Source organism: Choloepus didactylus, chromosome 14 (assembly GCF_015220235.1).
Source record: "Choloepus didactylus isolate mChoDid1 chromosome 14, mChoDid1.pri, whole genome shotgun sequence".
Taxonomy (NCBI): Eukaryota; Metazoa; Chordata; class Mammalia; order Pilosa; family Megalonychidae; genus Choloepus; species Choloepus didactylus.
In genome coordinates, this window is record NC_051320.1 from 12,093,830 (window position 1) to 12,117,851 (window position 24,022).

Sequence of the window (24,022 nt, forward strand, 5' to 3'; positions counted from 1 at the left end):
TAGAGAGGGTTAATGGTTGTGGGGACCACATAGCGGGAAACAGAATTTGCTCACAGAGTCACTAGAAATATTTATCTTACAATGATTCAGATTTTCAATGTACCCCCTTTTCACTGGTCACCTTTGAAAAACTCAACCTCAAGTGTATCCAATTTGAAAATTCTCTTGTCTTCTTGTGCTTATCTTCCTGTGAAGTTTAATTACTTGTAGTTCAGCAAATATGCTATGTTGTTTCCTACCTCTTGATTTTTAGAAATTCTATGTGCTCTGCGTGGAATGAGCATTTCCCCTCTGCTTACCTGATGAATTCCTACTAATTCTGTAGGAAAGGTTATCAAACATCACCCCCTCTACAAAGCCATCTCTCATCCTATAGTTAATTATACACTATTTTGAATCCTTATAATATTTTATATGCATTGCTACTGTACTATTCATACTATTTTACAAGTATTTGTGTCTATTTGCTATACTGGACTAAAACCTTTGAACAAATGACTCTTGTCTTTGTCACTTTCTAGGCTCACCAACTGGGTATCAGTTACTGTCTATAATTTGTAATATTGTCTCTAATTTTTACAGTAGTTTTACAGCCATCACACAAAGAAGATTTAATACCTCTAAGTTTCAGGTGAGGAAACTAAGGCTCAGAGAATATAGCTCAGAGAAGCAACGTTCCCAAGGGTAAGTACTGAGAATTCCAGTCCAGAATTGAAATCACCTCCATGGGACCCCCAAACCCAGCTTCACTTAACGCATGGTTTCCTATTTTCGTTACGTTTTAGACAGTGAGAAAGTATGATAAATGTTTATTGAGTTAATGAAATAACTCTTGGTGCTTGCAATCTGCTCTACTTGGGTGATGACCAGCTCATGGTCACCTGAAGTGATAGACCCTAGAAAGCAGAGGTCCTGCATCGTCTCTGATTTCCCAGAACCTCCCTCACTCCCACCTCCTGTAGTGGATGCTGCGTGGATCTGAATCCTGGAGTCCCTCAAAAACTGAGTAACTTTCCTAAGTTCACATAAGCAGAGGAGGGCCCTGAGAAGTTAGATGGCAAGTCTCACATGAACCCCACTAATAGGTCCAAGGGGACTAGTAAGGAGGGCGCTGAGACTAGAATTGGCAGTTGTCTGGACTTTGTGCTATGACATGGAGTAAAAATGCCTTGGTTCTTATTTATTCCCTCTGTTCTTTATTGCCGAGCCCAATTTAGCCTTTCATTTCTACACATTTCCTTCATTATTAAACAGGACCAACTATTGATCACTGTATTGCCTTGTAAAATCATTGTACCTCCACCTTTACATGACTTTTAGACTTTGTATGACTCTTTGAGGTATGATATTGGGGGAAAACCAAGGGATAAAACATCTAGTGCAACTTCTTGTGGTTCCAAGTTGTTAAGTAAAGCTCCGAGTCATTGGTCAGCACGTCTGTGCTTTGGGCACCTGAAAAGAACTCACAAGGAAAATTGGGATGAGACTTCCAAGGTAGAATTTGCAGAATAGGTTACCCTTCTAATTTCTTCTAATAATGCTTTGGCTGCTTACTATGGGAAGTGAGTTGTCGTGGTGACTGGAAGCCTCTGCAGGGAGGACAAAGGAGGATGGAATCTAGAAAGGGATTAGGAAAGAGAACAACAGACGAAGGTATTTCTGGTAGATAAGCTTAGACCAACATACACTTCAGTGAGGTTGAAGATGGCCAAAACTTGGTTCCCGGGATGCTGGATAGAAAAATCTTATCATGAAAATCTCCTCTGACTTTAATCAAGAATTTGCACCTTTTTTTTTTTCCTCTATTAATTGGGATCCCCAAATGCCACAGCCACCAGAAGAGAACCCTGGTAAAATAGCAGTTTGAACCCAAGTTTCCTGTCTCCCAGTTCACTCACCCTTCTGTCTCACTATCCTATCTCTTGATTATAAATCATAAGCTTCTGTATTTCCAGAACAATACAGAACATAAGCACACCTTAGAAAGCAGAAAGATAATTTTAAGGACATTGATTTTGTTGCATGTGAATTCAATTAATCTATATTTTTGTTTAACCATGAATCTGAGTTGGATTCAACCTAGTGGCTTATTGCAAAGTTGGTATTCTCTTTAACAACCATTGATGTTGCTTTGTTATCAACAGTTCACTTCAGTGTTTTTATTTAAAATGGTCTATCATTTATTTTATTGGTAGTGCTATTTATTTTCTATTTCTTACTTTTTAATTTTAATAACTTCTACAAAGGAAGATCTTATTGGAGTTCAGAGATAATTTATGTGGCACTCAGGACAACTGGAAGACAAATTTTGAAAAAATTATAACTCCCACTGAGCTAGGTAAACACAATATCGCAAATAACTTTACTGGATTATTTGAAGGAGCAAAAAGAAAAGAAAACAGAGATAGAGACAGAGTCAAGACAGAGAGAGAGAGAAACCTAGACAGAAAGAAAGAAAGAGACAGAAAGAGGCTAAAAACATATGAACAAAGGCTGTAAGTGTATTAAAAAGGAACCGTAATATTCCTCTTTAGTTGGTCACTGTTTTCGTTTCCTGGGCCGCTCAAGCAAATACCATGAGATGGGTCAGGCTCAACAATGGGAATTTATTAGCTCATGGTTTTGAAGCTGGGAGAAAAGTCCAAATCAAGGTACCATCAAGGCGATGCTTTCTCCCCAAAAACTGTTCTGGGGCTGGCTGCCAGCAACCCTTGGTCCTTAGCTCATCACATGGCAAGGTACATGGTGGTTGCTGATTGCATTGCATTGATTTCAGCTTCTGGCTGCTCTGTCTGTGGCTTTCTCTATACATATCTGAATTTCATTGTCTTATAAAAGACTCCAGGAATAAAATTAAGACCCATCCTGTTTGGGCTGGGCCACACCTTAACTGAAATAGCCTCATCAAAAGCTCCTACTTACAACAGGTTCACACCCACAGGAATGGATGAAATTCAAAAACATGTTTTTCTGGGTATGTACAGCTTCAGACAACCACAATCAAGAAACTCTATCAAACATGTTACTTTTTCATTCAAAATTATTTCCAATAAGGACATGATTTAATTCCATTCTATAAAGATAAGTAGAAATTATTTCATGTAGAAACATTTATTAAACCTTAAAGGTCCTAGAAAATAGATTGGAAAAAGCTTCTTACTGAATAAAATAAAGAACTGTATCCAGTGATATGGTTGGCTCTGAAAGTGTATCTCCCATGTAGAGATCTATGTAACTAAGGCAGTCACTTTATTTCCAATTTGTTTGTACGACTTGTGATTTGGGTACAGTGCCATGAAAATTCATTGTGTGTGCACGTGCCCACACACACATCTCCTTTTATTTAATTAATGCTTTTTGTTTGATCTTTACTGCTTTCCTTCCTTGTCTTTTCCAACTTGGTTTTTCCTTTCCTTCACAAAACATGTTTGATCAAATATACAATGATGAGACAACTGTATAGGTCAGAGAGTGCAACTGGTTAAAAAAAAAGTTAATTCCAGGTACTGGAGCATTGGCAACATGATGGAATGAAAACAAATCCACAATGAGTTCAAAAGGACGGGCAGTGATATAATTACATCATTGACCTTGTCCTTGGGTATTTTGGTTAGATGTGTGTACTGGTTTCCTAGAGCTGACTCTTCCAGCTCCTGGTGGCTCTGGTGTTCTTTGGCCCATGGCCTTCATCTTCTCCCTGTGTCTCTGCATCCCTTTCTGGCTCTCATAATGACCCCCTTATTTATTTAGGGTACACCTTAACTCAGTAGGCTCTCCTCTCAAGCCTTACCTTAATTACATCTGCAGAGAATCCATTTTCAAATAAGGTCACATTTAGAGGTTCCAGGTGGACCATAAATTTGTGGGGGTACACTATGCCTGCCCCATTACATGGTGAGGATACAAATTCTTTCTAAAGTTACCCATATGGGGATCCTCTTCATTCAAGTGGCACAGTGCCCACTACCTTGTCTTTGGCCCCAAGACTCCCATCTGGTTTTCCTTCCTTAGCCGTTCCCCGCTGCTGGCAAACCTGTGCCAGAGGCCCAGCTACCTGGCACCATGTCCATGAATTTCCCACCCAGTGTTTTCTCCCATCGCCAATTTTGTCCTGTCCTCACAGGTATGTATACACACCTGAAACAATGGAATCCATGGTCACCAGAACCCCAACTTTGCATTCCCTTGTCTTGCAGAGGAGGATATGTGGGGAGAGGGTGAAGTGGTCACCTGGAGTTGGTGGTTGGATGGCCCACCCTCTCCATCCTGCCCCCTTGTCCTGTGCTGGCTGCTCCAGTCCTTGCTTATTGGAACACACCCTGCTCTTTCCACTCCTCCTACCAGCCCTCTTCCAAATTCCAACCGATCTCTCACAAACAGCTTTTCCCACCCCTTCATTTCTTCCTCTCCCTGGCTTATGTGATTTGTTAGCCCTTCACACCCTCAAAAGCCCTAAGTCAAAGATGCTAGTGATAGATCATCAAGGATGCAGATCAAGGAAGGCTGTAAGTTTTGGCGTAAAATCCAAACAAAGAACCCTTGCCAGGAGCGTCTAATGCTTCAGAAAGTGAGGTCTCCTCCAATATCATTATAAAACTCTCATACACATTTTTTCCTAAGTTGCTGAAATTTATTTGCATCACATTGTCCATAACATGCCCTTGTGATCCGCGTATGTTTGTGTGTTTGGGTCTATGTGATTTATCACGTGTAGGTCCGTGAATCCACCACCACACTCAGGATGCTGAACATTTCCATAATCTCAAGAACCCCTCGTGCTAACCCTTTATAGCCTTCAACCCCTGGCAATCACTAATCTCTTTACTTTTCCAACATTTGCACCATTTGAAGAATGCTACCTAGAGGGAATCATCCAATATGCAACTTCTCACAATTGGTTTTTTTCACCGAACATAATTTTCTGGAGATTCATCCAAGGTGTAGTGTGTGTCAAAAGTTCATTCCTCCTTATTGATGAGTGGTATTCCATCGTATGCATGGACCATAGTCTGTTTATCCATTCACACAGTGAAAGACATCTGGATTGCTTCTGGTTTTTGGCAATCATGAATAAAGCTGCTATGAACATTTGCTTAGCTGTAAACATAAATTTTCGGTTCTCTGAGGAAAATTTTGCTACAGTTGCTGGGTCATATCGTAATTGCACACCTTACCATCCTTTGCATGTCTGAAGAATTTGAAGTGATGTCCTTTCTTTCACATTTGATATTGGTAATTTTTGTTTTCTCTTTTTCTGGATCAAGCTTGCTTTTAGCTTTATCGATTTGCTTAATCTTTTCGAAGTACCATTTTTCCCATTTTAAATAAACTTTTAATTTTAGAATAGTTTTAGGTTTCTAGAAAAGTTACAAAGTGAGTAGAGAGAATCCCTGTATACCCCTTGCTCACTTTCCCCATGATTAATATCTTCCACTAGTTTGGTACACTTGCCACAACTAAAGAAACCAACATTGGCACATTGCTATTAACAAACTCGAGATTTTATTTGGATTACACTGGCTTATCCACTAATGTCTATTCCAAGATCCCGTCCAAGATATCACATTATGGTAAATTGCGATGCCTCCTTATGCTGCTCTCAGCTGGGACACTTTTTCAGACTTTCCTTGGTTTTGATGACCTTGATGACTTTGAGGAAAAATGGTCAGGTGTTTACAGTATGTCTCCCAATTTGGATTTCTCTGATGTGTTTCTCATATTTAGGCTGGAGTGGAAGGTTTTAGGAAGACGACCACAGAGGTGAAGTCTCCTCACCCCATGTCACCAGGGGTACGTGCTATCGCTATGGCTTATCATGGTTGATGTTAACTTTGATCACCTGGCCAAGGAAGTGTGTTCCAGGTGTTTTAGTTTTCTGGCTGCTAAAACAAATACCATACAGTGGGTTGGCTTAAACAATGGGGATTTACTGACTCACGGTTTTGAGGCTAGGGAAAGTCTAAAATCAAGGTGTCATCAAGGTGATGCTCTCTGCCAGAAGATTGTAGTGTTCTGGGGCTGGCTGCTGGTGATCTTGGTCCTTGGCTTTTCTGTCCCATGACAATGCATATGGCGGCCTCTCCAGGCTTCTTTGTATTCTGTTGACTTCCAGATTTTTCCCATGGTTTTCTCTGGATGTTTCAGAATTTCATTCTGCTTATAAAGAACTCCAGTTGTAGGATTAAGACCCATCCTGATTCAGCAGGACCACACCCTAATTGAAGCAACCTGCAATGGGCTCACACCCACAGGAATGGATTGAAATTAAGAACATGTTTTCCTGGGATACATAGCTCCAAGACTCCATACCAGGTTTCTCTGCTGTAAAATTACTCTCTCCCTCCTTTCTGTTAAATGAATTAGCAAGGGCCTGGAGACAACACATCCTTATGTGTCTAAAGCAAAGGCCAACTTGTCTATACATGACTAAAGTCAAAACTACCCTGTCTGTACCTCTTGAAATCACCCACATGTGCCTAAGACAACTTATCTGTAGACAAGTTATCCAAGACCCTCCTAGTTTATGTTACTGCTAGGACATTCTGATGCACTTTGAATCTGGGTCTTCCTTTCCCCCAAACCAGGACTTTGTTGGGGGTAAATAAATTTATTTAGTTAGTGTTCCTTATTGTTATATTTTCTTATTGTTTTTGCTTAACCAATCATATTTTTCATTGTGTAACCTCTTTGTATTTACTGTATAAGCTGCCTCTTTCTCAGGAAAAAAACAGCACTTTCGTCTCCTCACAGAGCGTCCCCCAATTTGCACGTTGTCTCCTTTCAAGAAAAAAAGTTTCTTTTTTCTAAATTCTTAAAATTTTCCTTTTATTTGACACTTCTCCATACTCTTTGGCAGGAAATCACCAAAGGCAGGCCCCTCTCAGGGTGGGAGGTTGGGCAGGGAGGGAGTTAAGCCAGCTCTTTTGAAGAGGCTCATGCATTTTTTAATTCTCCTTTAGTCATACCTGCTTTTCTCATAAGCATCTAATATAAATAAAACTCCTTCTTGTTCAATACTGTACTTTTTTTTAAAATTTGTCTAAGGGCTAGTATGGAAATGGTGTTTTCTGCTTTTGTATCACAAATGTATATTTCAGCTCTCTCAAGAATTAAACAGACTTTTATTAGCTGATAGGAGGACTCAATCACCATTTACCATTTTGTTCCTATGGGGAAATGCATTTTAAGACTAAATGACTCGTTTACTAACATACTTCAGAAACAAAACATACTCGCCAGTTGGAGGCTGTCTATTATGTAGCATAGAAAGAAACCCGGGGCTCCCTCTTTCTTTCTGCATCAAATCGAAACTTGTCCTCCAGCTTTTGATATTCATCACTTTGGACCCTTAACTACATCCCGTTTTCTTTTACTTAGTTCATGTTGCAATACCAATTTGGAAATTAAAATCTGTGGGCATTTCAACTCTTTAAATTCTTCTAAGTGACTATTTTTGGTACTTGTATCCCCTAGCGTGAATATTCTCCCATCCCAACTCACTTCTAAACTTCAAACTCCTTATCACTGCTCTAATTGTCATTTAAAAGCCATTATCGTTGTTTATTTTTTAGCATTTTGGTTGCCTCAGTGCCTTTCAGAAGCCACAAGAGCAGTTCTAACAGTCCTTAGAATAGCTGCAGACAATTTGTCTGGGAAACCTGTTCTCAAAGTATTTATCAAATGCCTATTAATATTCCAGATGCCGTGTTAGGCTCTGGCACAGCCTGTACGTGGAGGATTAGTGGAACATCATAAATCATAAAGGATCTCGTACTTGGCCTCCCTTTGGTTGTCAATTCTGCTATCATTGGGTGTTCTAAAACACAAAACTAGTCATGTTGCTCTTTATTTTAAATGCTTCAAGAGTTCTCTATTTTGGGGGGAGAAGAACATTACATCTTCTTAACTTATCCCATAAGCATTGTGGTATCAGGTAATCTTTTAAACTCTGAGTCTCCCGTTTTGTTTTGTTTTTTAATGGTGTTACGATGCCTCTCTGGCTTCTTTCACAATGTGTCATGGGACTTTAATAAGGTGATTGTGTTTTGAAAAACATAGGACACAAATGCTTTTATTCTCTCATGGTTGAAAACATTCTATTTCATAATATTACATTAAAAAATCATGTGTTATATTCTTCATTTAAACTGAAGCCTGAAGAATGGGTCGGAATTAGTCATGAAATAGATCTTGGGATGAGATGAGGGAAGGGGTGCCCAGAAGATGGGGAAGAGAGGAGATCTCCCCTATCTGGGACCCTGCAATGAAGTCCGCATGAGGAAGGGATCTCTGGTCAATCAGTGGAGCCAATAGCTCCAATGTAATGGATTCCTACGACTTTCAGAAAGGATCCAAATGGTGGTTCTCCACTAATTTGAAATGCCTGGATATGAAGAACTATACACCTTCCAGAATTAAGGCCAATACTTTAAGGGAGCAATCTGAGATTTGGTAGCTTTGGAGGTTATTCTAGTTTGCTAATGCTGCCGGAATGCAAAACACCAGAAATGGATTGGCTTTTATAAAGAGGTTTATTTGGTTACACAGTTACAGTCTTAAGGCCATAAAGTGTCCATGAACAAAGGGTACCTTCACTGGAGGATGGCCAATGGTGTCCGGAAAACCTCTGTCAGCTGGGAAGGCACGTGGCTGGCATCTGCTCCAGAGTTTTGGTTTCAGAATGGCTTTCTCCTAGGACATTCCTCTCTAGGCTTCAGCTTCTCTCCAAAATGTCACTCTCAGTTGCTCTTGCGGCATTTGTCCTCTCTTAGCTTCTCCGGAGCAAAACTCTGCTTTGAAAGGCCGTCTCCAAAATGTCTCTGTAAATCACAGTTCCTCTCTCTGCTCCTGTGCCTTCTTCAAAGTGTCCCTCTTGGCTGTAGCAAGCTTGTTCCTTCTGTCTGAGCTTATATAGTGCTCCAGTAATCTAATTCAGACCCACCCTGAATGGGTGGGGCCACACCTCCATGGAAATTATCCACTTAGAGTCATCATAGCTGGGTGGGTCACATCTCCATGGAAACAAAGAATTACAATCTAATCAAAACTGATATGTCTGCCCACACAAGATTACAACAGCGATAATGGCATTTTGGGGGGCATAATACATTCAAACCAGCACAGGGTTGGACTTCAGAGAAAAGGTTCTGGGAAATATATCACTGGCTTATTTATTAGGACACCTATTTCAACAGCATTCTTTTATTTGAGCAACATAAGGTAAGCTTTTTTTTTTCTTCTCAAAAGAAGCTTTTATTAGTGAATCAAATTAAGTAAAGAAGCATAAACATGGCAACCCTCACAAGTGGACCCCTTCATTTGTGTACACTGATTTTCCCAGCTGATGCTAGAGGACAGCTGAGTCTACTCTTTAATTCACTTTCACCCTTTCAGGGTCAACTGAACCATGTCAAAATGTTTCATCTTAACTCTGTTTTACTCCCCACTCCACCCTTAAGTCCAGAAGCCTTTTCCTTATTAATTCCTGTATTTTCCTTCTGTAGATTTGGATTGAAAAGAAATGGAAGAAATCTACCCTCAATGGACCCTAACAAACTGTGCTTTCCAACCTGCAGTCTCAGCTCCTGTGTATCTCTTGGGAAGGTATAGGCATTTATGCATGTTTTGATTTGGTTTTTATGATGGAGCCTACTCCTGAGAAGGTCAGACACGGGGGAGGAGTGGGTCCTCTCTGCAGAATGAGGAGGTTTTCCTGAATGCACCCATGTCAATCCCCACGCAACCTGATAGAGCCATGGATGGGAAATCAGGACTAAGAGTAAGGACCCTAGGTAGGTAGGCTTAAAGGCCTGGCCTCCCTCTCTCGGCCTCGATGTTGGAACTAGATGTCTGAGTGAGGGGAAGAAGGGGCCTCTGCTTACAACGATGACCAAGCTGAAGAGGAAGGGCCTCAAGAAGAGGGGCTTCCTCCAGTCCAAGTGGAGACTATGGAAATGAAGCAAGTCATAGGGGTCCCTGGAGACAGGTGTTCTAGGAGCCAAGAACAGGCCCTGCAAAGGCCCTGGGCAGTAGCATTCCTAATGTGTTTGAAGAATAGTAAGGTGAAGAGTGCAGCTGTGTAGGAGGGAGACAGCAGGCAAGCAGCAGGAAACGAGGTCAGACAGAAACAAATTGCAGGGCACTGTCAGATTGCGTAGGGCCTTGCAAGCCAATGTGAAAACTTTCCTTTATGTATGGCACAAGGAGAGAAGGTATTGGATAAAAATGAGTCAGGGCCCACTTCACTGGCCTGCGGGCTATACCGGGCACAGGGCCCAGTGCTCTGAGGTCCCCCTGCCTTCCTGCTCCGCAGCCGCCCTCCTCTCACCTTTGAACCTGTATTTCCTAAAGGGAGGATGAAGGGACAATGGAGCATGCGCAGGGGCTGGGAGCCTGGGCTCCTCTGCTCTCACCTCCCCACCTTTCCAGGACCGAGTCTCAGATGCCCAATCCCCACCTCCGGGTGCCCCATTTCCACCTGGTCCCACATCAGTATTGCCTTCTGCCCCCAGTGGTGGGGCCTGGGCACAGAAGTCGTGAGCATTGAGGCATTTCAGGGTGAGGTGAGGCGGTGGCTCTGGCCACGTTGGCACTTTGGGCCGGAGACTCCGCAGGAACGTCGTGCCACCTGTGAACCAGGTACTGAGCACGTCCAGCAGGAAATCTCTCGGTGGTAGTTTGTCCGCGGTGGGGCAGTGTGTTGGGGGAAGGCCCCTGGGAAGGGGAAATTGACTTCCCTGCCCCCGGCTGGGGTCCTGCATTTTCATTCTGCCCCGGGCCCCAAAATTACATAGCCTGATGTGAGAGGATGAATAGCATGATCTGGCTTACCTTTTAAGTAAGCTCTGTTGACTCTAGGAGGACAAAGGTGAAAACATATCAGAAAAGAAGCTATTGCAAGAATCCTGGAGGGAGATCATTGTGAATCGAATCTCAGGGTGGCCATGGAAACAATGGCAAGAAATGGTCAAATAAAAATATATTTTGAAGTTATAGTTGAAGGTAATTTCTGACAGATTAGATGTGGAATCTGGGAAAAAGAAACTAAAAGGATGGGGTTGCCCTTTTTTGAAATGAGGAATGCTAAGGAAGGAACAGATTTTAGCGTGGGAAGATCTCGAGTTCAGTTGGAGACAGTTTAAGTTTGAGATGTCCCTTCAACGTCCGAATAGAGATGCTGAGAAAGAAGTTGGTGGTATTCTGGAATTCTGGGAATATAGCTGTGCTGGTTTGAATGTATTGTGTCCCCCAGAAAAAGCCATATTCTTTGCTGCAATTTTGTGGGGCAGACATTTTAGTGCTGATTAGATTGGAACTTTGAGTGTTTCCATGGAGATGTGACCCACCCAACTGTAGGTGATAACTCTCATGAGATATTTCCATGGAGGCGTGACCCCACTCATTAAGGGTGGGCCTTGATCAGTGGAGCCATATAAATGAGCTGACAGGCAGAGGGAACTCAGTGCAGCTGTGAGTGACATTTTGAAGAGGAGCTACAGCCAAGAGGGGCACTTTGAAGAAAGCACAGGAGCTACATATGAGAGATATTTTGAAGACAGCTGTTGAAAGCAGACTCTTGCTCCAGGGAAGCTAAGAGAGGACAAATACCCCAAGTGCAACTAAGAGTGACATTTTTGAGGAACTGTAGCCTAAAGAGGAACATCCTAGGACAAAGCCATTTTGAAACCAGAACTTTGGAGCAGATGCCAGCCACGTGCCTTCCTAGCTAATAGAGGTTTTCCGGACACCATTGGCCATCCTCCAGTGAAGGTACCTGATTGCTGATGTGTTACCTTGGACACTTTATGGCCTTAAGACTATAACTGTGTAACCAAATAAAACCTCTTTAATAAAAGCCAATCCATTTCTGGTGTTTTGCATTCTGGTAGCATTAGCAAACTAGAACAATAGCAAATCTGGAAAAATAAATATGGGAGCTATCAGCATATAGATAATATTTTAAAATATGAGATTGCATGGAATCCTCCAGGGAACTAGAGTAGGTAGAGAGAATTTGAAGTACTGAACCTATTTAAGGATAGAGGAAAACGGGTAAGAAGGAGCAGCTTTTGAAACAGGGAAAAAAGCAAAAGTGTATGGGAAATGAAAGCAACGTGAAGAAAATAATTCAATGAAAAGGGAGTGATCTACTGATTCAAACACTGCTGATGGCTCGAATAAGAGGAAAACTGAGATGTTCGAAAAAGTGGGGTGAGGTCATTGGTGGCTTGGTTAAGAGTGACAGTGGAGTGCTTGTGGGTGTATGTGAGTGTGTTCCAGAGAGGATGGGAGAACAGAAATTGAAGAAAGTGGGGTTAGACCATTCTCTAAAGGAGTTTTGCTGTAAAAGGGTTCATAGAAATGCAGCGTAGCTGGAAAGGGGATTGGAATGAAAAGGCATTTTTTGTTTGTTTTTTTAACTTGGGGATAAATAGGAGAATGTCTAAGGCTGATCAGAGTAATCTGGTAGAGAGGGGAAACTGATGATTGTGGAAATTAGTGTGGAATTGTGTCCTTGAGCAGAAGAGAGGGGATGAGACCTTGAACAAGTGGAGGAGTAGCAGGGGGCAGAGAAGATGGGTGTGGATGCTGGGATGCGAGCAGTTGAGGTGCTGACAGCTTCTGTGGGTTCTGTTTCAGTGGCTTCATTTTTCTCAGTGAAATAGGAGGCAGAACGGTCAGTTGAGAGTAAGGAAGGGGAAGGGCATGTTTAAAGTTTGAGAAGTGACAGTAAGAAGGGAAATAATTGAAAAGAGTAGAAATGCAAATGGACTAGGAAGATAACAGTGTGGTTTCTCAGGATTATAGTCAGGGATTTAAAATGAGCTCAGAACGTGGAATATGACTCCTGGGGAGGAATGTAGACCTGGCATCGTGGGACGGAGAACATCTTCTTGACCAAAAGGGGGATGTGAAAGGAAATGAAATAAGCTTCAGTGGCAGAGAGATTCCAAAAGGAGCTGAGAGGTCACTCTGGTGGGCACTCTTATGCACACTTTAGACAACCCTTTTTAGGTTCTAAAGAATTGGGGTAGCTGGTGGTGGATACCTGAAACTATCAAACTACAACCCAGCACCCATGAATCTCGAAGACAGTTGTATAAAAATGTAGCTTATGAGGGGTGACAATGGGATTGGGAAAGCCATAAGGACCACACTCCACTTTGTCTAGTTTATGGATGGATGAGTAGAAAAATAGGGGAAGGAAACAAACAGACAAAGGTACCCAGTGTTCTTTTTTACTTCAACTGCTCTTTTTCACTCTAATTATTATTCTTGTTATTTTTGTGTGTGTGCTAATGAAGGTGTCAGGGATTGATTTAGGTGCTGAATGTACAACTATGTAATGGTACTGTGAACAATCGAATGTATGATTTGTTTTGTATGACTGAGTGGTATGTGAATATATCTCAATAAAATGAAGATTAAAAAAAATAGCTAAAAAAGAAAAAAACAAAGGGGTGGAGTAAATGCATAGAGAGGATAACTAGGAACACAAATTACTGTTGACACGTATTTTCAACTAACTTCCTTAATTTGTGATGTCTTCTAATTCCCTGACGATTCAAGTGGAGTTCTTTCAGGGGTTTGGTGACAAATTCATTCCTATTTTTTCTAAAGGCCATCCTGTACTTTCCTTGTTTGTGGTTTTATTTGATTAAATTATCAATAAGATTTTTTAACTGCTTTTCATCTCCCAGAATTATAAAAATAAAATCTCTTAGCTATTGGAAAAAAAAATAAAATAAAATGAGCTCAGGCAGCACTGCCTGTTCTTTCCTACAGCTACAATCGGTTGCACAGTTGCTGTTTGTGGACATGAGTATATGGGGGATTAAGGTTCAACCAAGGTTGATATTTTGTCAAGTCAGCAGGTCAACAGAGATGACGATGGATGTGAGGGAATGTGATTGTGAAATTTAAGCTGTGCAAGGATAAAAGCAAGGGCACGAAAGAATTAAGGGACATGAAAATTGTGTAGAATCAATGGATTGGGGTTCTTAGAAAGGCCTGAGGTCTGTCAGGGTTGGGGGACTTGAGGGAGTGAGCTAAAAATTTAGGAGGCGTGATTAGAGAGTGGGAGGGTTCAATTGAGATTGTGAAGTTCAGGCAGTAAAGAGGAGATTTAGGTTATGATAATGGGGATGAAGCTCTGAGGTAGATGGAAGACACTGATAGGCCAGGCATCTGAATTAGGAGAAGTCCCCAAAACTGATGATTCTGATGCAGGTCATCCAAGAATTGTGTCTTGGGGAACTCTTATTCCCGGAGAGTTGATTAGCTAAGCATAAGGGTTTAGGGATAACCCAGTGAACAGGAGGGGCTGGAAACAACATGAAAGATATTAATATATTAACATATAATGTTGATGTCATATCATATTAATATATAATGCTGTGCATTACGTGTGCTGGGCTTGGTGTTGCACATTTAATATGCATCATTTTATTTGTTGCAACAACACTGAATGCTGGAGATTGTCATTGTCTCTGTTTTATAAATGATGATGTGAGGGGCAGGGAGGTTAGATAACACACCCAAGGACCCCTCTGTCAGATTCCAAACTCTGAGCTCTTAACAATGTCTGTCTGCCTTGACAGGTGCAGTGATTATGATAGAGGAGGTAATTTTAAAATCCATGTCCTGAGAAGTGAGGAATTGACTTATGGAATTAGACTCCTGAAAAAACACAATCTTGTGTACAAAGCCTGGTCATATATACTATCTCATCTAATCCTCATATTAATCCCATGTATTAAGTAATTTGCCAAGATCATGTGGCCATTAAGTAGCAGAGTCTGGATGTGGAGGCTGTTTCTGTCCCCTGCTACTTACATACTCCTACTACATATCACCATTACTTTCCAAAGAAAAGGTTCAGGCAGGAACTTTAAAGACAGTAAATGTATTAATACGGAACCCATTACTGCCTATTTCTTTTTTGGAACCTAACAGGATAAGTCTTATAATTCCTATGTTTCCATAGCAACATTAGCACAGAATGTGGCAGCTTTCTATTGCAGAATGGTCTTTCTGTAAATTCGTGCATTCATTCAACTAGTATTTATTGAGCAAATAGTCTGTGCAGGTACTGTGTGTGCTAAAAACAGAGCATACAATTGAACAAGGAACATCCCTGCTCTAAAGGACCCTTAGGTCAGCTCCAGGTCTTCAGAACCACAGAAATTTCTGCTCCCTGGACTTTTCATGCCCTGGTGCAATTGAAGACATTGCATTTTGACCTAGAATACACTCTCTCCCTCAGGACTCAGTTACCTACGAGATCATTCCTCTCCCTAAAGGTTTTGATGGCACTGAGTAAGATCAGCAGTGATGCTGAATCTTTGATTTGGACCCTGAAGAATGAGAGCCAGGGTGTTTTCCAAAAAAAAAAAAAGGATCTTCCTTTTCCAAGAGGGTCCAATTATAAAGCTAGGTATAAAATTATATCCTTCTGCCTGACACTGCAACTGGCTCATGTTGTTGTGCTGCCTTGCCCACCAGTCCCCACTTTGGCCATGTCTTTTGCTAGCAAAATTGCATTTGTACGTGCCATTTAATTGCTTAGTGGCTCTGTGGCCCAACACCCTTTTAGCAGAACGTCAGACAAAGACCCAGTGAGGCAGGGTCCTGGGTACCAGTCTATGAGAACAAAAGACAGGGTATCCAGGGGTTGGGAGATACCACTTTATCCCCGTTGGTGCTAATCCAGCTGACGGTCTTCAGTGCAAGATGTCTTCAGTGGATATTTCTATACGCAGAGAAATTTGTGCACTTTTACCTCATAAAGTTACTAATTAACAAAGGCACCAGTTTGAACTCAGCCTGGTGCTTACCACAGGGAAGAGCGCAAGTGCATGTGTGTTATGCTTTTCCTCCAGGTTTAGAACACTGCAACTGGAGAACTTTGTGGTTGTGCTTCACTTCCCTCTCTGCTCTTAAATGATGTGAGTTGCAGTTTATTTTCAGAATTACACTCCCTGAACTATATTACATTTGCAAAAGTTAAGTGGGACAAAACCAAGGACTAAGTTTTCTTATTTAAACACACACACACACACACACACACACACACACACAAAACCAAGGTCCTATATTTTCTTGTTTTCATGAATCTTTTCAAGCCATGAAATAGTTTATATTCTCTTTGTATCTAATTTGGTGAACCACTCCGAACACGGATTTAACTTATTCGAGTTATTTGTGGAGTTGTGGGACCACACATCAATTCTGCAACCTCTATTGCTTTAAGAAAAGACAATTCTTGCCTGGCCTAGGGTAGGGGAGGTGATGGCAGGCTCCTGGGCTCGGACACCGCCCGCCGACGGCCCGGGGGCGGGGCCCGTACTCAGTTTCCCGCGGTGCGAGCCCCGCCCCTCCGCCGCCCGTGTTCAGTCACCTGCGGGAGAAAGCTGTCGAGGGGCGCTGCTGGGCCCCCCAGCCCGCGGCTCCTCCCGGCTCGGAGGGCTCCCCGGCCGCAGAGAGCCCGCGAACAAGAGAAGCCTGGAGTGGAGGAGGGCGTCCGAACCGCACTCGCTCCACTGGCTGCCTCCCGCGACGACGCCTCTTTGCCTCCCTTAGCCAGGAGCCCCGGCCGGCGGGGAGAGGTCCGGAGACCTCCGGCTCCTGGGTCGGAGCTCCGGGTGGACCCTACCCGCCCTCCGCTTGCTGGCGTGGCCGGGGCTTGGCTCTCGGCCGCTGCGCCCCTGCCGGCAGGGTCCTGCGCGCCGTCTCCCTCCTCCGCCCTCCCCAGGCTGGGCGCACGCTCACTCCCGCTGCCGGTCCTCCCGGCCAGGCATCCGCTTTAAACCCCGGCCTCCCAAACCTCGCCGGCCCCGAGCAAGCTCACCCAACCCCTTGGCCTGGTAGCGGTCAGTACAGAAAGAAATACAAAGAGGCCAGGCATCTCCCTGGCCCTTGCCGCCGCCACGCCCGCCCATCCCGCTTCTGGGTCCTCGCTAGGGAGTGTCGCGGGGACCCCTCCTTCCCATTCCCTCCTGCTCCTTCCCCGGGGTCGGTGCATCCACCCCAGCTGCCTGCTCAATCCTCTGCGGAAGGGCCCTCGACTCTCTCCCTCCCACCTCTCGTGCCCTCGCCGCGGCCCCCCAGGGATCGGTCGGGCGCGTCCCCACCCCGGTTCGCTGCTGCCCGCCCCTCCTCCGGGGTGCCTCCTTCTCGCTCGCCCCTCCCCAGCCTGGTTGGGAGCGGCAGCAGCTGGAAGAGAAGGGATGAGGTCATCCTCTCCCTCGGAGTCAGCTGGTGGAGGAGAGAAAGCGGGAGGAGGGAGCGCGCGCGAGGGGAGGAGAGGAATGTGCAGGTCCGAGGAGCGCCGCGGCGGCCGCTGCTGCTCGTGCTGCTGGCGGCGGCGGCGGCTCGGGCGGCAGCCGCGGGGCCGGGGTGGCGAGGAGTGCGGGCGGCTGGCCGGGCCCCGCGCGGGGCGCCGCGAGCAGCTGGGCTCGGCGCACGCAGCCAGGCGGCGCTCCTGCCGGCCCCCCGCGCGCCGCTAGCCCAGCCCAGCTCCCGGCTGCCTGCTGCCAGCTCCCAGCTCCCAGCTCCCAGCCCGGCGGGCGGCGGCGGGAGAGCCGGGCGCAGCAGCAGCAGGAGGAGGAGGCGAGCCGCGCGGCGAGGGAGGGGACGCCCGGCGCGCGGCGAGGAGGTGGCGGGAGGAGGAGACAGCGGGGAAAGGTGTCAGATAAAGGAGGGCTCTCCTCCGGTGCGGAGGCATCATGGCCGCTAAGTCGGACGGGAGGCTGAAAATGAAGAAGAGCAGCGACGTGGCGTTCACCCCGCTGCAGAACTCGGACCACTCGGGCTCGGTGCAGGGCTTGGCTCCGGGCGTGCCGTCGGGCTCGGGAGCGGAGGACGAGGAGGCGGCCGGGGGCGGCTGCTGCGCGGACGGCGGCGGCAGCGGCTGCTCTCGCTGCTGCTGCTGCTGCTGCACCGGGAGCGGCGGTTCGGGCGGCGGCTCGGGGGGCTCCGGCGGCTCGGGCGGCGGGGCGGGCTCGGCTGCGCTGTGCCTGCGCCTGGGCAGGGAGCAGCGGCGCTACTCGCTGTGGGACTGTCTCTGGATCCTGGCCGCCGTGGCCGTGTACTTCGCGGACGTGGGCACGGACATCTGGCTCGCCGTGGACTACTACCTGCGCGGCCAGCGCTGGTGGTTCGGGCTCACGCTCTTTTTCGTGGTGCTGGGCTCGCTCTCCGTGCAAGTGTTCAGCTTCCGCTGGTTCGTGCACGATTTCAGCACCGAGGACAGCGCCACGGCCGCCGCCGCCGCTGCCGCCGCCGCCGCCTCCGGCTGCCCGCAGCCAGGAGCGGATTGCAAGCCGGTGGTCAGCGGCGGGGCTGCAGCTGGGGAAGGCGAGGCTCGTCCTTCCACGCCGCAAAGGCAAGCATCCAACGCCAGCAAGACCAACATCACCGCCGCCAACAGCGGCAGCAACAGCAGCGGGGCCACTCGGGCCGGCGGCAAACACAGGTCTTCGTCCTGCTCCTTCTGCATCTGGCTCCTGCAGTCACTCCTCCACATCTTGCAGCTCGGGCAGATCTGGAGGTAAGGAATCAGGGCCCCCGAAAGAGAGAGATGTGCTGGCGCTACTACATCCCCACTGCTTTGCGTTGGCACGAATATCCTTTAGGGCTGCTGTAGTAGTAACCTAGCCACACTTTTTTAGTTTTAGTTGGAAAAAAAAAAATCTGTGGCTCACTTTTCTTTTCTTTTCTTTTCTTTTCTTTTTAATTTGAGCTTGCAGCCTGGGGTGGAAGGGAAGTGAAAAACAAGGGAAAAGCAGAAAGTGGTTTTGATCACCTCACCACTTCTACATTCCCACTCTGCTTCACTAGCTGCTCTCTTTATATGCTACAACACTCCCTCCCTCCCATTTTTAGTGATATTGTAACAGTGAGTACGAGAGGATTCCTGTCATATATTCTAAAAATCCTTTTTTTTTTTATCATGTTGAATTTGAGGTGTATGTTGCAGTTTGGATGGTTTCTTTTGTTCCCTGAGGGGGGAAAAATGCTATTTCTAGTTAGCTGAGTGTTATAGCTGCTCAAAAGTACCCACATTTTTGTTATCACTGCTAAAAAAGTACAGTGTTCAAAGTGAAAAGCTTAGCAGGGACTTGGTTTGTCTTCTTTGGAGAAAACATAGATAAGTAAAATTTATCGGACCTAAACTTACTTTTATAGTGCCCTTTCTGACTATCTTGCAGTATCACCATAACTGATTTCTGATATAACTGAAAACCCTTGAAAGAGGAGTGATTCATAGTGTAAGCTCCAGTAGTACTTGGTATCTCTATTGGCTGCTTTGCTGCTCATCATTTGATCTACCACATCTTTGACTCAGATAATTATATTTCCACTTATACACTGAAATATAAGACTAAACTTGTTTGGCAGAGGAAAACCATCACTTGAACAGTCACTTCATGAATTTACCATTAATATTAGAATATTAATTAAATTGTTTGTTCCAGAATATGTTCTTTTGGCTTTTTATATGTTTTTAAATAGCTTTTTTATAGTGATATTTTATACCTACAAATAATTATTTGTATGGGAGTGTGTGTGCATAGAAGCTAACATCCCAGAGCTTTTTTGGTTTCAATGTGACTTATTAAATATGTAGCATAAGTAACATGAGGAAACTTCCTAGAAAGTGCACCGATAAAGTGGTCTTGGAACTACATTCTATGATGTCAGTGTTCTCTTTCAATGCCATTTGTAGTTATTTTGTGATATGAGAAATTATAAGTCACTGACTGCCAAGGTATGACATGTGGAAACAGCTCAGAGAATTTGTGGACTACAACCAAAAACTTCCCTTTGCTTACAGTGAGCACAAATGTTTTCAATGGAGATGAGCATCGACATTGGTCTTTCAAATTATGAAACATTTTCTTCAAGCAGATAGTTTCTGGAAACGTGGTATCTGATAAGCCAGCAGATAAATTAATGTTAGAGACCTCCATATTTTGGATTCCAAGGGGCCTTTTGATATGTCAGTTAAACATCATAGCTTGTGTTTCTCATGGAACAGTGTTACGGATGCTCAAGGCTTGATGCTCTTCCTCAATTTTGATGAAGAACCAACTGTTTGTTTGAATTACCGATGTGATTAGGATGCATATGTTAGTAGTTTTAATCTGATAATGTGGTAAATGAAGCTTAACATTACTTTTGTTAACTTTTGCGAAGTTTTTGCAGGATTTGGAAATCACTGATTTATGATCACCTTTAGACTTTCTATATTTATGCAAGTAATGCAAATAATTCTCATTTCTTTTGATCAAAAAACTGTCCATTTTTTCCTACAGGTTGATACTTTATGAAAAATGTTATCAAATTCTGTGAACTGAAGAAGTCACTTAATTATAGTTGTGTTTTGTAGACCTTCTAAACCAAACATTTGCCCAATTGAAAAACTATGTTTAAGCTTCTTAGGAAAGAAAATTTAGAAAGTGAGAAATAATAAGGAGAAGAAAAGGGCCTAAAAACAGCTCAGTGAGACCATAGCCACTGAGTCAACTGGCCATACAGAAAAGCTAGCAAGGAGGAAGAGGGTTGGAAGGGTTAAGAATAGCTTGTAGAAGGAAAACTGCAGGTTGTCAAGTGAATGCATTAACTGACCCAACCCTCGGAAAAACTATAGTGGCATACTGTTCTTTGTCGTTAAACGTTTCTACAGTGTTCTCCTTAGAGACTTTGAAGTTTATTCAAATAATGTGTGATGATATAGGAGTGCATGTTATTGTTAGAAATATTTTCAGGTGTATGTCTACATTTTCATACTAGTGTTTTTGGTATATAAGTCTGAAATATCCCCTCATCTAATGGTGTTTGGATTTTGGTTAATATATCTGGAGGATGGAGGGGTTTACCTGATGGAAGCCTGGCCTAAGACTAATCAGCCTCATTTTCTTTTCATAAAATACGTTTTCTTTAAATTTATCCTGATGAGGGAAATTAGAAAGGGATCAGAAAACTCATAGAATGTAACACTCATATGCATTCTAAAATGTTCCAGTTTCTCTAAGTGTAGAAAAGATGAATGGACCATTGTGGGTAAATTCATTTTTTGAAAAGAGGCTGGTGAAATGCAGTTTATCTTAAATTATTGTTATTAGGCCATTATCTTAGACCACTATGATTCCTTAAATTAGAAGCATCCCTCGGCCTTTTTTAGCTTTTATTTTCAATGCATTGTGCACAAAAGTTGCAGAAACACTAGGGTACTGAATGGTTCAAAGCTCAGAGGTCATTACTCATGTTTCAGCACGCTACTTTCTGAGATCAATGAAATAGATCTTAGCTAGGTTGGTAACTGTTCATTGTATTTCCATGAAATTCTAGTTATTTTAGGCAAGGGCCAGATTCTAAAAGCTTTATGTAGATAAAATCCTTTGAAATAATATCAAAGTGTTTGCTTGTTTGGAGTTAGCCATTTGAAACATTGTGGACAAGATTTTCATGTAATAATGCATTTATTACAAATTCAACCACTGAAAGCAATGATACTTATTCATATTAACTAAAGTTTACTAATGGGAAATTAAGGGCAGCTTTTAAAGTTGCAGGAGGTGAAACTGGGAAAGGGTCATTTGAAATAATGAAGTGAACTTTTCCTATCGTATGGTAAGAGCAATTATGACTTTAAAGGAACTGTACCTGTGGATGAATGAGAATGTACTTTTCTTTTTTGTTCTTTTCATATGATTCCAAAAATTACTAAAAGTTCAGTTCAACCAGTGGGAATCACAAATACCCAATGAGAACAGATTTTATTCTCATGGCCCTGATCAATCTAGATATATCTAGATGTCGTTTCCTTCAGAATTTGTAAAATTTATGCTTGGAATTTCAGCTGAATTTCTCTTCTGTATGTGTTTACATATTTATTTGTTTTCTACGACATACGCACATTGCAAACAATATGTCCATGGATGGTAGAATGGATAGTATTTTTACTATTTTGGTTTTTGTTTCTGGATCTCTATCATGAGAGACATTTGGCAATTGTACGGTAAAACAGCAATTCATTCTGTTGTTCTCTTGCCAGACTGTGGGTCAGTTGACCTAGTACAGGAAAGAATGTATGTTCCACAAGGTATTAGTGTGTTTCAAGGTCAAGTAGATTGGAAAAATAACAGTTTAAACAATGTTCAAAAGATCGCTTGACAACAGGGCTTCTAAGAGCCTTATACTAAGCTAATGTGCAATTGTCAATAACTTTTTAAAAGAGCACCTATTAATTACACTTGTAATAATGTGTTATATAAAACACTTTGAGAAACATTTTTATATGCCATTTTTAAACTTGGCCAAACAAGAATAATAATAAAAACAACGTGGTACAGCACTTTAAAATCTATAAATATTTTTATACTTCTTACCTCTTCTAATTTTTACAATAAACCTAAGAAGAAATAATCATCAGCATCTCTATGTGTGAGAACATCGAATCAGAGGTTAATTGGCCCAAGGTGACTCAGCTATTATGTGATGCAGTTTGATGTACCTGGGATTGAAAATCAATCCTGTCTTACTCTAACGTTGGTGCTCTTTCTGGGTCAACTGGCTACCTCCAAATGCCAACTTGGATAGTAATGACCATGGTGTATCAAAATGACAATTTTACCTTCACTGGGGATGGAAAAGTGGGAGAGGGAGCTGCAGTGTGGACGAGTAATAGGACCTTTCCAATCATCCACCAGGAGTTAGCCCAGATAGTCTGACCCTCAGACCAGTGCTCCTCCTACTACACCATTTGTCCATACTGCGGTTATTGCATTAAAACCTAACTGATGCCATGATGTTGTTGTGGTGTTGATGATTAAATGAGATAATGCATGAAATAAATGCGAAAAGTGAATGTAAAGAGGTTCTGGAGATAAGGAATAGATAGGAAAATAGAGAGCATATAGGATACACCTTCAACTACTGAAGACATACTTGATTGATTTTGAGGTCGTCTTCAATTCTGATATAGGTCAGGCAAGCCTGGCATCTTTTTTTAAAAATTCAGTTTTATTGAGATATATTCACATACCATACAATCATCTATGGTGTACAATCAACTGTTCACAGTACCATTGTATAGTTATGCATTCATCACCCCAATCTAGTTTTGAACATTTTCCTTACACCAGAAAGAATCAGAATAAGAATAAAAATTAAAAGTAAAAAAGAGCACCCAAATCATTCCCCCCATCCCACCCTATTTTTCATTTAATTTTCATCCCCATTTTTCTATTCATCCATCCATACACTGGATAAAGGGAGTGTGATCCACAAGGTTTTCATAATCCCACTGTCACCCCTTGTAAGCTACATTGCTATACAATCGTCTTCAAGAGTCAAGGCTACTGGATTGGAGTTTGATAGTTTCAGGTATTTACTTTTAGCTATTCCAATACATTAAAACCTAAAAAGTGTTATCTATACAGTGCACAAGAGTGTCCACCAGAGTGACCTCTCAACTCCAGTTGAAATCTCTCAGCCACTGAAGCTTTATTTAATTTCATTTCGCATCCCCTTTTGGTCAAGATGCTCTCAATCCTACGATGCTGGGTCCAGATTCTTCCCCGGGAGTCATATCCTGCATTGCCAGGGAGATTTACACCCCTGGGAGTTGGGTCCCACATAGGGGGGGAGGGCAGTGAGATCACCTGCCGAGGTAGGCCTGGCATCTTTTGTTGAGTTTATTGAATGGTAATTTTCTGTATATTTGTGTTCCTTCTCACAATGTATTAATTACTTTAGTTATTTGACATACAATGAGCACTTACCTATGCAAGGCACCGTCTAGACCCTAATAATTCCAAAATGAATAAAACACACATCTGGTGGATAAGGCATTGAGCTCTTCTGTAGGCCCTCTGGGACAAAGCAGACGGGGATGACAGGAAGAGACTTTGAATGAACCTAAGGCAGAATTCTTTAAGTAGTCAGAGATATTCAAAGATGAAGCAATGAGTTCACAATCACTGGCGGTATTTAAGCATATTTTGGAGAACTGTAA

At 43.2% G+C, this 24,022-nt stretch overlaps 1 protein-coding gene across 1 annotated transcript in view; it reads left to right on the top strand.

Annotated features, from left to right (window-relative positions):
* Window positions 1–17,726: 17,726 nt before the first annotated feature.
* XKR4 (XK related 4) overlaps window positions 17,727–24,022 on the top strand; it is a 427,619-nt gene continuing 421,323 nt past the window's right edge. Inside the window, exon 1 of the mRNA XM_037803273.1 lies at window positions 17,727–18,550. Coding sequence (XP_037659201.1) covers window positions 17,727–18,550 — 824 coding nt within the window. The remainder of the gene's footprint in view (window positions 18,551–24,022) is intronic.